General features: G+C 43.0%; 1 protein-coding gene and 1 long non-coding RNA gene across 3 annotated transcripts in view; one reads left to right on the top strand and one right to left on the bottom strand.

Moving 5' to 3' along the window:
* Nucleotides 1-563: 563 nt before the first annotated feature.
* The window catches only part of ABHD8 (abhydrolase domain containing 8), a 34,856-nt gene continuing 21,128 nt past the window's right edge, over nt 564-14,291 (bottom strand). For both annotated transcript variants that reach the window (XM_033957061.1, XM_033957060.1), the window contains exons 3-5: nt 8,669-8,839; nt 4,561-4,777; nt 564-3,875 (exon numbers count right to left, since the gene is read on the bottom strand). In XM_033957061.1, coding sequence (XP_033812952.1) covers nt 3,723-3,875; nt 4,561-4,777; nt 8,669-8,839 — 541 coding nt within the window. In that variant the 3' untranslated portion in view covers nt 564-3,722. The remainder of the gene's footprint in view (nt 3,876-4,560; nt 4,778-8,668; nt 8,840-14,291) is intronic.
* Nucleotides 8,070-13,791, top strand: LOC117366030. The gene is made up of 3 exons (XR_004540484.1): nt 8,070-8,271; nt 8,986-9,080; nt 13,492-13,791. It is a non-coding gene; the product is annotated as an uncharacterized LOC117366030 (long non-coding RNA).

The raw sequence follows: 14,291 nt of genomic DNA, 5'->3' as shown, positions 1-14,291 counted from the left end.
TGTGTTGCACATGGGGTTGTGTGCACAGAAAAGAATGAGAAGAGCTGGCCAGTGTGGCACAATCCTCTACCTCTCCACTGCCTGACATAACAATGTACGGGAAAATCACATTCTGTACATATAAGCACTCACGGCAGGTAGTTAGAAGTGATTGTCATTGTCATTTTTTAATTATTGTTTTATTTTGTTCCCTTTTAGCTCCGCCCTCCTCCCCCCCCCCCCCCCCCCCCCGCCTCCCAACAGGCTTACTATACAGCCATCCCTTTGGATACAAAGGCTAAAGGCTGAAAATATAGAGGCTAGTACTGTATTTTCAAAAATTAATATTGACAACCAATTATAGGTGATTATTGTAATTAATTGGTACTAACGGTCTAATTTGCAATTATGTGTATAAATGCACTTAGATGCTAACATAGAATAGGATCTACCATAAGTTCTCTAGAGCAGGGGTAGGCAATTCCAGTCCTCACGAGCCGGAGCCAGGTCAGGTTTTCAGGATATCCACAATGAATATGTATGAGATGGATTTGCATGCACTGCCTCCTTGAGATGCAAATCTATCTCATGTATATTTATTGTGGATATCCTGAAAACCTGACCTGGCTCCGGCTCTCGAGGACCGGAATTGCCTACCCCTGCTCTAGAGCAATGTTTCCCACATTAGTCCTGGAGTACACCCTTTGCCAGTCAGCTTTTCAAGCTATCTACAATGAATATGCATGGAAAATGTGCATAGAATGGAGGCAGTTTATGCAAATCAGGTTCACACGTATTCATAGTGGATCTCCTGAAAACCTGACTGGCAAGAGGTACTCCAGGACTGACCTGGGATCTGGGTGTGGATATGAGAGAGGCAGGAGCATGCCAAGCACTTACACACGAACCCCGCCGATTCTGTACACAGCGTCCAAAGTTACACGTGCAAATCTGCCTGAATTGCAGATTTGTATGTGCGACTTAATTGATTAACAAACCAGTCAGTGCTGATAATTGCCAATTAACAAGCAATTATTGGCATTAATTAGAATTTATGCACGCAACTCTGGTGCACATAAATTCTAGTGTGTGTCTCACAAAAGGGCATAGCTAGGGGAGGAGCATGGGCAGGTCGTGGCCATTCCTATATGGCGCACGATTGTGGAATATGCCCAATACACATACAACTTAGGCACAGATAGTTAGGCCTGGCATAAATGCCTGCACTGAAATATTTTATTACTCATGTGGACAGGCACTACGTATGATTCTATACACCACCTAACTCCGGAAGCGGTTTATAGAACAGTGCTAAGTGCCAATTTTTTTGGTGACATCTATAGCGCAGTTGCTTATCTGTAACAGGAGTTCTCCGTAGACAGTAGGGGAATGCAGCCACACTTGAAGGTGAAGTCCTCTGACTGAGCCTTCAAATATGCCTGCATTTCCCCTGCTTTTCTGCAGAGAAAGCGCAGTTGCTTACCTGTAACAGAAGTTCTCTGTAGACAGCAGGGGAATGCAGCCACACTTGCCCACCCACCTTCCCCTCAATACCATAGTCTTCTAGGTAGAAGACAAAACTGACGAACCGAGGGGAGGGGCTCCGGAGGCAAGGTACCCTGCACATGCTCAGTAAGCTTTAAAACCTTACTATACCTAGGGGAGAGCACAGACACTCAGGCTCAGTTGGAGGACTTCACCTTTAAGTGTGGCTGCATTTCCCCCGCTTGTCTCTGGAGAAAGAATTTTCAGCTATGCACATCATTGATAGTATGAGCCTTCCACGTGGCATAAGTGGTTGCAACTAATTAAGCACATAAATATGAACTTATGCAAGTATTCTATAACGGCAATTCTGCATGTATTTGACGATCTAGAATTCATGCTTGGCACGCATCATCCTAATGTTTAACTTTGACCGACCTATAGAGGACTACCTCCATAATGCCGGGTGTACGACTCATTATACCTAGATGTAAAGTGGTATGCCTGCGACATTCCAAGGTAGTGGTCACAGTACGTGTAAGTGACAAATATCTCCAGCTCTGCAGAATGTTAATGTTTGTATTTGTTTCTACATTTTATATGTTTGTTTTTATGATCATGTTCTGTTGTGCTCCACCTAGGTTTAGGTGGATTATAAATACGATAAATAAATAAGTATGGATTATACATTTGGCTCAACCACATAGATTGGCTCAGTTGCCTAGTTTCTACCTAACATGTAGAGCTGGCACTGTTTGTTGCTTATATGTACAGTATAAGCATATCATGTAAATTTACATACAAGCAGTCCCCGGGTTAAGAACGAGTTATGTTTTTTAAGCTGTTCTTAAGTCAGATCTGTATGTAACTCAGAACTTATAGATTTTAAGATTCTTGCTGCTTATCTCTGCTCCCAGCTGACAAAAGGGCCAGCTGTCCCCACTGGTGTTCACTCTAAGGACAGCATGCACAACCACACACTGGTCTTAATGTGGCTGTGCATCATTCCTGAATCCGCTGCAGGAGAAATGTAGGAGTCTATGCCACTGGAAATACTGCTCAGTGAAATCAAATGAAGCCGCAACCATGTTCTTAAGTATGAGTCTTTCTTAAGTTGGACGTATGTAACTCGAGGACTGCCTGTATACACAAATCATTTGAAACATCTAGATTAGACACTTCAAATTATTCCCTAGTAGATGTTCTGTTGAAAACTGACCTAATTGTGTTGAGTTGTGAATGCTGAACACTCCTATGTAAGGTCATAGATCATCGGGGGGGATTTTTGTTTTAAAAAATCAGAAGAAGTGTGGTTAAGGTATGTTACAGCCAGGTTATGTGTTTTGTATTTTTGACTGTGATTTGCCAAGGAAGCAGATGGTGGACCGTTGTGTATTTAGGCTTCTAAATCGCCCTAGATTCACTTTGGATGAATTCAGCACTGCTAAGAACTGAAATTTATCACCCTGATTTCCAAATACATTAATAAGGCATGTTCTGAAAGGCATGCAATAGGAACTCACTTAGCTCAAGTATTCAGGTGCAACCTCTCTTTCCTAAAGCCTTCTTAACATTAAAAGAACAAGTGTTCAAGCAAAACTGAGATCTAATCACTTTCACAATACCACTGTGCCTTCTACAGCAGGGGTGTCTCTTACCTAATCCCTGGACTTCCTCTGGAGCCTCTTTTGGCAATTGCTCAGCTATTCCCAAAGCTCTTAGCGTCAGCAGCCACTCTGAACATAAGGGACAGCTGGGTTATGGGTCTCAAATAAGGTACACGAATACTCGGTAAAAGAATGAGAAACTTATCGTTTCTTTTTTTTCTAGGTTTATACAAGAGCTGCCCTTTTTTTCGGAGGCAGTTATCATATGCAATGTTCATATAGTAGTGGCAAACTGGGCCAAACCAAAAAGGTCCATCTAGGCTATTGTCCTCCTGACTAACAGCGTGATATTTAATCTTTTAAATTAAAAAAAAACAACATTCCTGCAGTTGCTTCTCCAGAAAAAGTACATTTAGAAAGTTCATATTAATAATTCTTCATCCATAGCTTATATAAACATTTTAAAGTTCTCTCGTTTGCTTTTGCCATCTCCATACAATGCTTCTCTGAGAAACTTGCCTTGGCTTGCAAAAAATCGGGGGGGGGGGGGGGGGGATTAGCAGTTTCCTCCTCTGGAGCCCCTTCCCGGCTTCCCCTCTTCCTCATTTTAGGGAAAGGTCCTTCAATGAATGCAGCAGTCCTGTAGACACCTCATTTGCCTTCCACTTCCTGCTGGTTGGCTGCTGTCACATCTGGCTCCCATAGAAGAAATTCATGCAGCAATGTGTTGATGGTCTCTGGGCACTCCATCATTACCATATGGCTTCCCTCCTCGATCACTTTTAAAAAGGCAATCAGCAAAATCTGATTTCAAAAAGAAAAGGGCACATGAATAGTTTGCCCTGCACTTTAGCATTTCAGAAATATGCACACACTTAATGGCGGACAGGAAAGTCTGTATTAGTAGCATATAGTGACAGCCTAAACTGCAAGAAAGGCTTCAGAGTAGAGACGATCATGATTGTATAATTGCAGAAGAAGATTAAAATTTCAAAAGACAATTGAAGGCCTATTATTTCTCCTTAGCCTTTGACTCAGACCTTCAGCTCTCCTTGCCCACATTAAATTCACTCCTTAAACTTAGGCCTTTTGGATAGTTCCCTCACCCTTGTTACTTTCCTCCCCTTACTGCCCTTATCATATATTGTACCCTTTCCTCTTCTGATCTATTGTTTCAGTGTTTCATCTTGTGATGTCCTATATTTGATTATTTTCTTAAGCTTGACTTTCTCTCCCTAACTGAACTGTGCAAATAAGAATTTTCCCAAACTTTTACAATATCCAGGGAAATCCAGATTCTCTCTGCATCTGAAAGGTGAAGCTGCAATATTAGGGAATTACTGAAAGTAACCAGCAAGGCCATTTCTTCTTGTTGTCTACGAATGTGGCTCAGGAAACTATACTGAGGGTATCAGGATAACCCCCCCTCCCCACCCACCCAACAAATGTACGCCATTTAAAGTAGAGAATAGCCAGCACGCAAGTTTACCTCTGCCATTCTCTGGTCCTCCTCGAAAGGGACAAACTTATCGTGCGTCCCATGAACAAGCAGCACTGGGACGGTCAGCTCAGCATGGTAGACCTCATCTCCTTCTGGCCAGTACTGTCCACTCATCATTGCACGCAGGACAAAGGATGACACGTTAAAGGCATTCCCTTCCTTCAGTAGCTGCTTTTCTTTGGCACCCTGACGAGCAAATCCAGCCCTGTCAAAGATAGGAAAAGATACGATTTAAAGATAACGTGCAAATTAATGCCTGCTGTAAGCGCAGGGCCAGTGTAACTGTTAATGCAGAGGCTTGACAGTGCACAATATTAGAGAATGACATGGGGACAAATTTTTCCCACAGGAATTCAATTTCCCTGTCATGTCCCTGCGAGTTTTGTTGCTGTCTCTGTCTCATTCCTGTAAGCTCTGCCTTAACCGCACAAGCCTCAAACACTTATGATTTTAAAGTGTTTGAGGCTTGTGCAGATGAGGACAGAAATGGGGCAAGGACAGGAAAATGAGTTCCCGTGGGGTTGAAGAAAAATTTGTCCTCGTGCCATTCTCTACATAGTATCTCTTGCATTAACTGCAGGCAGGGAATAATTGTTACTGTGGCAGATAATAGAGAATTAGTATGATATAAATAGGGAGATATAATGTTATATTCTGTGATTTTCTCGTTGATTACTGAACTACTGTTGATCACAGTGGTATCTTCTAAATATGTTATTACTTCAAACATATAAAACTATATGAATATATATCATAAGGTGATGTGCTCAGACCTTTTACCCAATAAATAGTGTAGTCACTACAATGGGTTTAACAAGGGGACCATCATTGCAACCACCTGTCCCCACCCTCCCTCATTAACTTATTGTAACGCTAGATTTTTACTTATCTGAGTAGGGAGGCTTTGCGTGGATAAGCTTGTCTTTGTTAAACCTCATCGGAGACCAACTCGGTTTCCAGGTTTTGAAGCAGTTTGACCTCAGTTAGCCGTTATCAGTGTCCCTCCCCGACGAAGGAAACGAAACTCGAGTCGGGGGGACGGGAATGAGATAAGAAACCACAGTTTTGGATTTTAACACTGCACGTTATCACTTTAATTTGGTCTCCGATGAGGTTTAACAAAGACAAGCTTATCCACGCAAAGCCTCCCTACTCAGATAAGTAAAAATCTAGCGTTACAATAAGTTAATGAGGGAGGGTGGGGACAGGTGGTTGCAATGATGGTCCCCTTGTTAAACCCATTGTAGTGACTACACTATTTATTGGGTAAAAGGTCTGAGCACATCACCTTATGATATATATTCATATAGTTTTATATGTTTGAAGTAATAACATATTTAGAAGATACCACTGTGATCAACAGTAGTTCAGATAATAGAGAATGACATGGGGACAAAGATTGTCCCCTCATGCTCTGACCCTGCCCCGTCCCTGTGAACTCTCTCTGATCCCATCCACACAAGCTTACTGGTTTATCTTAGCCAAACTTGAAGCAGAGCAGTTGCAGAAGGACAGACAGAAACTCAACCAAAATCATTCTAAGAAGAGCCATAGTTGTGTCCTCAGAAATGAAAACTGACAGTGACTTGAAAAATAAGCTCATGACTTCAGCACAGTAGAGAAGAACAGTCAGGTAATGAGTGCATGTAAGTGTCCAGAGTTGTCTCTTAGCCCTCCCGCACTTCTCTTTCCATTGATTTTGTTTTGTGTTTGCTTGTTTCTTCATGCTTTCTACTACTAGAAGCCTGTTAGCTCTTGTGATCATGCCAGACCAATAGGGCCTATGCAGTTCTTATGCTCAATACATGTTTGCCATATGATCACAGGCTCTGAGGCAAACTCTAAAATGATCTCTACTAAGGAAGTGCAGCACAGAATGAAAAATGTCTCACAAGTCCTTAATAGGACTTAGTAGAGAGGTTCAGACGGCCCGTCCACTTTGACTGTTCCTGTACTCAGCGAGCCTTCACTAGGTAATATTTGAACTTAAGAGGCTTATAAGAACTTGATTAAAGGGCTCTTTATGAACTTAATAGTGTTTAGATTTTAAAGTTACTATTATTTAACATGTTAAGTTGAGTTGACACACACTGTTTGTTTGATTTCTTCTTAGTGTCCCTCCCTGACGAAGAGACGAAATCCGGGTCGGAGGGACGGGAATTTATTCAGATAAGAAAAAAGCATTCAGGATTTTACTGAAGCACTTGTATTTTTATTTCAATAAGTCACCAATGAGAGTCAACATCATTAATTGCTCCCCAATACAGATAAGTACCACAAGCTGGATGTACTTACCAGATAGGCTTTAGATAGGCTTTAATATATAGGGAGGGCAGGGGACTTGTGAAGGCGATGATGGTCCCCTTGTAAACCTCATTGTAGTGACATCACTATTATATGGGTTTCTTGGTCTGAGCACTTCACAAATATTTTAAATAATGTATTTTGCACAATTATAAATGGAAAAATTTTTAATTGGATTATAGCTGTGATTATATGAATATATAGCAATTATTGTCACAGATTACAAAGAAAGTTATCTCTCTATTTTGTAGTCACAAGTCCTTAAAAAATACATAAAATTGATAGTGAGGGTAAGTGGTGGCGCCCCTCCCCCACCCTCTTCTCTGCCCCCTGCTCCTTCCCGACCCCCCGTGTGTGACCTTTTAATTTTCCAGGTAAGAGCAACAGCACAAACTTGCTGCCCGCATCATGTCGGCTATCCCTTTGATGTCACTTCCTAGACAAGGGACCCGGAAGTGACATCAGAACGAGGCAACATCGACAGGGGCAGCAAGTTCGTAATGCTGCTCATGCAGGAAAAATTAAAGAGGGAAGGGAAGGAGCGCACGTATGCAGTAGGGGGAGGGGGGTCAGGAAGGAAGGGGGCAGATAAGAGGACAGATACCTGCGCCCTTTACAAAGACTGTGCCTAGGGCAGACCGCACCCCACTTACTAAGCCAGTGGGTGGCAATAAGTGCATCTGCATTAATCTGCAATGCAGTTAACACGCTGTAAACATGTCTCTGTATAGGCAAATTGAGGGGCACAACTCAACAATTGCTACAGAGGCTTTGCAGTTACCGTTTTACAATGGTTTTTTAGACTAGCAAAATGGCCCCAAAGTATTAAAAAAACCCTCATAAAAACAGAGTCACAGAAACAAAACTAAGATTATCCATCTAGTGAATCTGATTTCTAACTCAAGATGGCAGAAGGGATCCAACGGATGCCAAATAATATATCTGCTTGTAAATCTTTTCCATCATTTCTCATCACTAAACAGATACCAGAACTTGCTATAGTGAGTTTCGAGGACTAACAGCCTACCCTTCCCCCCTCTTCATTACAAAAGTAGAAAAAGTGTTGTATGGCTTTCTTTCCTGGTCACATGCAAAATGATTAAAAGCCAAGCTGTCAAATTGGAGCACTGAGACCACAAGGATTGTTTCCAGTGCTGCACTGTTTGCTGATGGTGCCATGGCTGAGAGTGGCAGGTACCCAAGGACCCTGTCTCACATCTGTCACACCTGATAAGCAGTTTGTCAGTCGGTATGCTGGATGACAAGAATACTGAGTAACCATGAAAAGTTTAGGCTATGGTGTATATTAGGAGGGGGTGTAGGATAGCAAGGCAGTCAGTTCCGAGGATCCTTAGCTGTGGGGCACCTTGTGATAGATGGAGAGGCTCTTCATATGTAAGGAAAACCCAAATTTGTTATTTCCCGTATCTCAGTTCTGCATGCATGCTTTGTGTTCTGTGGTACTCTGCCTTAGACTGCTTCTGGGAAAGGCAGATTTGTTTATTTATTTAAATTTTTATATGCCACAGACAAGCCTGAAAACTACTGAAGTGGTGTATTAGAAATAGAACTATTCCAGTACTGATTGAAACCCCACACATCCAGCTTGGTGCACCTCATTCCTGCCCTACAGCACCTCCTTCTGTTCCAGTGTGGCTGAGGTCCAGTCCAGTCACATGGAGCTTTGCTGATACAGTGCAAACCTCCCTGCTTTATTCCCCTGAAGCTTCTGAACACCAGCTAATTAAAAGCTAGGACATTCACCATGCTTTTACACACTGGAATTACTTACTTGAGGAAGCTCCATGCCAGGCAAGGAGATAAGCAATGCAGCACACAGGTTGGCATATTGAAAATGGAGCAGAGGCTTGGTTCTAGGGCTGTTGGACCCCCTCCATTGACCATGACCACCTTATGCACCAGATCTGGATACTCATGGGCCAGAAAAGTGCAAAAGGAAACCCTGTGGAAATAAAAGCAATAGAGGCAACCCAAAATTAGACCCATGCAAACCATACAGGAAAGGAGAGAAGGGGCTATGATAAACATTTAACTAGTGGTCAACTATTGATTATGCAGTCACTAAACCTCTGTTTTTTTATTACGCAGAACTTGGGAACATCAGGAAAAACTTTTTGGTGGTAAGGGGACAGATGCCTGGAATGTCCTCTCAGAATGGGAAGAGGGGACTGAAAACTAAAATGGTAACAGATTTCTACACGTATGGGAGTTAGCACACACTAAGGGCCGGATTCACTAGAAGCGGCCACTTAGGAAAGCGGCACAATCACGTGTGTTCATGCGACAGCAGCATTCAGAGAATCTCAGCCATGTCAAAAGTAGGTGCCGGAAATGTAGGCCCGGGTTTTACTTTTGACAGAATCTACTACTAATAATAATCATTTTTCTAGTACACTTCTCCCAGCATTTGCGGTTTCGATTATTCACAGTTTTTAGCTTGCTGGCTCCTCTCCCCCCCAAATTACGTCAGCTTGCATAGAGAAATCGCTGATTCCAAGCATTTACAGAGAAAATCGCCGATTCCCAGCACTTTCTTCACCGTGTTTTGCCTCTCCTTCAGGAACAGGCCAGGTCTCCCACCATGTTATTCGCGGTTTCACCATATTCACGATGGTTTTTAATAGAAAACAGCGAATAACATTCACAGTTTTTCTGTATTTGCAGTTCTGTTAATCCCCTATCACAGTGAATACGGAGGGAGAAGTGTACTACTAGACATATGCAGCACTGTACATTAAAACATAGAAGAGAAAGTCTATGCTTAAAAGAGCTTACAATCTAGTCAAGATAGACAAACTGGACAGGAAGATGCCTGGGGGTGTGCCCCCCCCCCACGCTCCTTCCCCTGCACTACTTCCCTTCCCCCATACCTCCGTAACGTTCTTGGCATGAACAGAAACCCCCAAGCTGCTGTCGTGCCAGCGTTGGCCCTTCCTCCGACATCACTTCCTAGGCGCAGGTCCAGGAAGTGACATCAGTGGAAGAGCCGACGCTGGTGTGACAGCAGCCTGGGGGTTGCTGTTCATGCCAGGAACGTTACAGAAGTACGGGGGAAGGGAAGTGGCACGCACACGCGCCAGTGGGGGGAGGGCAGGGAAGGAGAGGAGGATGAGTGCCTGCGCTCTCACCAAGATGATGCCTGGGGCGGACCACCCCCCACCCCCACCCCTTACTACGCCACTGCTCACAGAGGTGCCTACCAGTGCTTGCATCAACTTCCAGTGTAATAAACCATGCCTATTTTAGACACAGACACAGGTAAGCTCCTCTATGGATGGGAGTTGGCTGCCATCGTTTGTAGGCACTTCCAAGCACATACATGTTTTTAAAATTAAATTTTAATTGGTTTCAAATGACATGGTCAACTACCGCATCGTTTATCACCAATTAAACCATTTAAGTTAGGTGATGGTAGAGTGCCTTATCAACACCTAACATTCGGCACAGCTTTGAGAATTTGGGCCTAAATGCTGTCTCATTTTATACCTATGGGCATTTTAACATTTAGTGAATGCTAAGCTTTAATTTTTTTAAAAAAGCTCCTTTTTTGTACCTGAGGCAAAGCAGGGCTATAAGCAAATTGCCCAAGGTCACAAGAAGTAGCAGCAGCAGCAAATGTATTGGGTTTTCAGTTCCCTGGTTTCACTTCCTACACTTACTTGCTACCTGATTGATTTTCTTTGTGCTTATGGCTATTTATAAGTTGCCGTCATCACTGTGCTTGTAAATAATCTCTCCCGTGTATCATTTCGTGAGGGAGACCCAAAGCTTCACAGTACAGCCAACGACTATCTACTAATCACTATCTACTAATCAAAGGTGGGAGGCAGCAGAAGAATCTTGGAAGGACACAGCAGTACAGCAGAGCATGAACCACCTGAGAAATGAGATGTCTGTGCTGTTGATCTCTCCTCTTTTCAAAATCATTGAAGAGTTAACCCTTTAATTGGCAGATGGTGAAATGGCTGCTATACGTAACTTGATGTTGAACGAGAGCAATAGTGCCAAGCAAACAGGTATTTGGAGATGCAGATGTCCCAGAAGAGCCATAGAAACACCCGTTGCTTCTGAGCAACAATGCCAAATAAAGGCTTAAGCAAAATATCACAACAAACCTATTTGACAAGGTGTAGGAAGCGGTTAGAGCAGCAACATAAGAACCAGGGAAGTCAAGGTTCAACCCAACTTCCCCTACTTACTCTTCTTGAGACCTTGAGAAAGACACAACATTCCAGTTCCTCAATCACAAACTTAGATTGTAGGCCCTTCAGAGCAAGGACCTATGTGCTGAATGTGAACATACATGAGCTTGGATTTGGAACTGCAAGTTATGAAATCCACATCAAATCTTTGCTAACCCTGTGCCGGAAGAAAAGCTTTAAGCCTTCCTTCCACTCCCCATCCTCCCCTTTATTATCCAGGAGTGAGAAAACTGCTTTACCAATCCTCTGTGTCCTAAAACAGTGATTCTGAAATTGGTTTGTAACCCCAAAATGGGTCCACAGAATCCTCATTTGGGATTGTGACTTGGGCTGCAAAAAAATTAAATCCCTGGATAGCGGCAGCTTTGTTGGCATGTCCAAGCCGACAAGACACTATAACGTGGTTGTGTGGGCTCTGTGGGAGGCAGAGCACACAAAAGTGTTCCTAACCTGTGCTATAAGTCAATTTGGAGTGAGGCACAGGAAGAAAGAGGTAGGGATGGGGTTGCATGATTTTTTTTAACATTTTAAAATAGACTGAAAAAATTTGTAAAGCACCGTTCTAACAGCACCACTGGGTCAGTATTCAAATGCCGTGGTCAGTGTTTGTTATAAACACTGACCACATGTTTAAATTGTCCACATATACTCAGTGGTACTGTCCACAGAAGCTGCGGTGCTGAATATATGTATTCAGTGGTGTGTGGTGACAGGTGCTAGCTGTAAGGAAAGGGGTGGTCTTCTGCTGCTAGCCACTTCATTATGTGGTTTACTTAACACTTTCTCGTCTCTGATCCTGTTCAAATTTGGGCTAAAGATCACCTTTTTGGAGGCTAGTGTTAACTATTAATCCTTATTCACCTGTATAATACCCATGTTATTTTAATTAGAGGTCAACCAAATTTTGGTTTTGGCTCTGAAACTGACCTGAAATCCTGGTTTGATGTGAGTGCATTTTTTGCTAAAACTGAGTCCCTCTCACCCACTGTGACCACTCTCGGTGCCCCCTCCCTCCACACCCCTCCTCGCAGACATTCTTGGCACCAGTACCCACCACCACCAGTTACTCCTGCTTATGCTATTTCCAATCTCAAAAGGGCTGCTGAGACTTTCTGTGGCAGTTTCGTGAGGCTGCTGCAGGAAGCCTTGATGTTTTGACTGTGAAATCAGCGGAGGCAAGAGCAGCTGGGGACCACTCTTGCTCTGAAGATCACCATGAGATTTAACGGTAGACCCAGGGAAAGCCTTTGGGTGATGGGTGGAGGAGGGTGGGGGGGTGAATGGGCACCGAGAAGGATTGCGGGGGTGGGGTGTTTTGATTTCCGTTTCGGCCAAAACCAAACTGAAAATTTTGGTAGCTGGTTTGGTTTCAGTCACCCTCTAGTTTTAATCATTCCCATAATAAATGAAACTCCCTAATTTCTTATTTGTCCTCTTTGTCTTGAACAGAATGTAAGCTCTGTCAAACAGGGACTGTCTCTTACTTGTTTGTGCTGTGTACAGTAGCTCTATAGCAGTGTGTCGCAAATGTTTTACACTGCTGGCACACTAATCTCGGGGCTGCGGCTGGAGGGCACCCAGAAATGTGCGGACATCAATGCATGTGTGACATCATCACGCTGACATCTGCACACGCGCAGATGTTCTCCAGCCGCGGCCCTGAGCCTTCTATTACTGCCAGTAGGGGGGTGCTGAAGAAGGAGTGGTGAGGAGAAGGTGGAGGCGCTGGCAAGGAGAGGTGCAGGTGCTGACTGACTACAGGATGTGCTTCTCATCACGAGAAGCATGTCATGTAAGCACTCAGCTAGCATCAGCACCTCTCCTCCTCGCTGGCATCTTGGGGAACACCTGGAATCCTCCACGGCACACAGTTTGCAATACACTGCTCTAGAGAAATGATAAGTAGTAGGTCGTTCTTTATGCCCTCTGGATAGCATTGAAATATCATTGTAAAGCTAGGCAGAATGCTTATGCTCTGCCCCAGTACTATCTGGATAGTGCTGGACTGTCTGTATGAATTTGCAGCGGTACTAGTTAGGATATTTAATGCAACTATTTAAGAGTTTTTAAAGACTGCTGAATTTGCACAATAGAATGGTTAAGGAAGAGGAGGAAGACCAATGATTATAGTATGGGTTCATTCAGTTGAACAGCTGTTTCAGCTGATTTGTATGTATTAGAAAACCTGTCTGAGGTCCTTTCTCCCTAAATATGAATGATGATTGACATGACATCATAACTGAAATCGTTGGGCAACAGATTGAGAAGGAATTTTCTTCCTTTAAGAATCGATAAATTATTTTTTTGCAAATTCCACTTTTGGATGTAATTTGCTATTGTGAAGTGTGGAATTTATATCTAAAAATTATTTTGTTTGTTCCCATAATTTTAGGAGCCAGTCAGAAAAAAAGAATGTTCAACGGACCACAGAGCCAAGCATCCCCCCATTTCCGCCATGCGGGGAGTGAATGTTGTGTTTTGAGTGCAAAATATGAGGGTTTGTGTGATGCAAGAGTGTTTGCTGGGGTTATGTGATTGGAGGACTTACTATAGAAACTGTTGGTTGCACTAGGGCTGTTGACCTGTTGGTGCCTGCTTTCAATATGTACCTGTTGTTTCTTTCCACTTTCTAGTACCTTTGTACGGCACTGATTACATTTCTACCGTTTTAACGGTTGTACGGTCTGGGTTGCCATCCACAATAAACATATTAAAAAAAAGAATGTTTGAGAATATTTCCTAATGTATTTTGGAACCCCTTAGGCAACAGTTTTCCCCTTTGGCCAATTCTGCATCACTGGGAATGGGCAGTTAGTGCAGTCCATCTGCATTTCAAAGCCCCTGCAGTGTACTTCTGATGCATTGAAATGCAAAGCTGCTCTGCCTCCATTCAGTGAGTGAGTTGGCATCTAGCTCTTAAAGAAAGACATTGGATTTGGCTGTAGCTTTTGGCTGAGGATTGTGGCATCAGCACTACATATTATTTATTCATGCCTTATTGAAGAGGTTATAAATAATTGATTCTAGTACGTTTTATGAAAAACTTCAAGGCCGATTGGACTGTACATTCCTTGCAAGAAACAGCAGCAGAACTGCTTCTAATATATCAGTGATTATCAGCTCTGTTTCCCTGATCATTCATAATGCAAGCAAATCAGCCAGGAGATAGTCTTTGATTGTTTCAGATTCACT

Source organism: Geotrypetes seraphini, chromosome 8, assembly GCF_902459505.1.
Source record: "Geotrypetes seraphini chromosome 8, aGeoSer1.1, whole genome shotgun sequence".
NCBI lineage: Eukaryota > Metazoa > Chordata > Amphibia > Gymnophiona > Dermophiidae > Geotrypetes > Geotrypetes seraphini.
The sequence above is the reverse complement of the archived record's forward strand: the minus strand, read 5'-3'. Positions and strand labels throughout refer to the sequence as shown.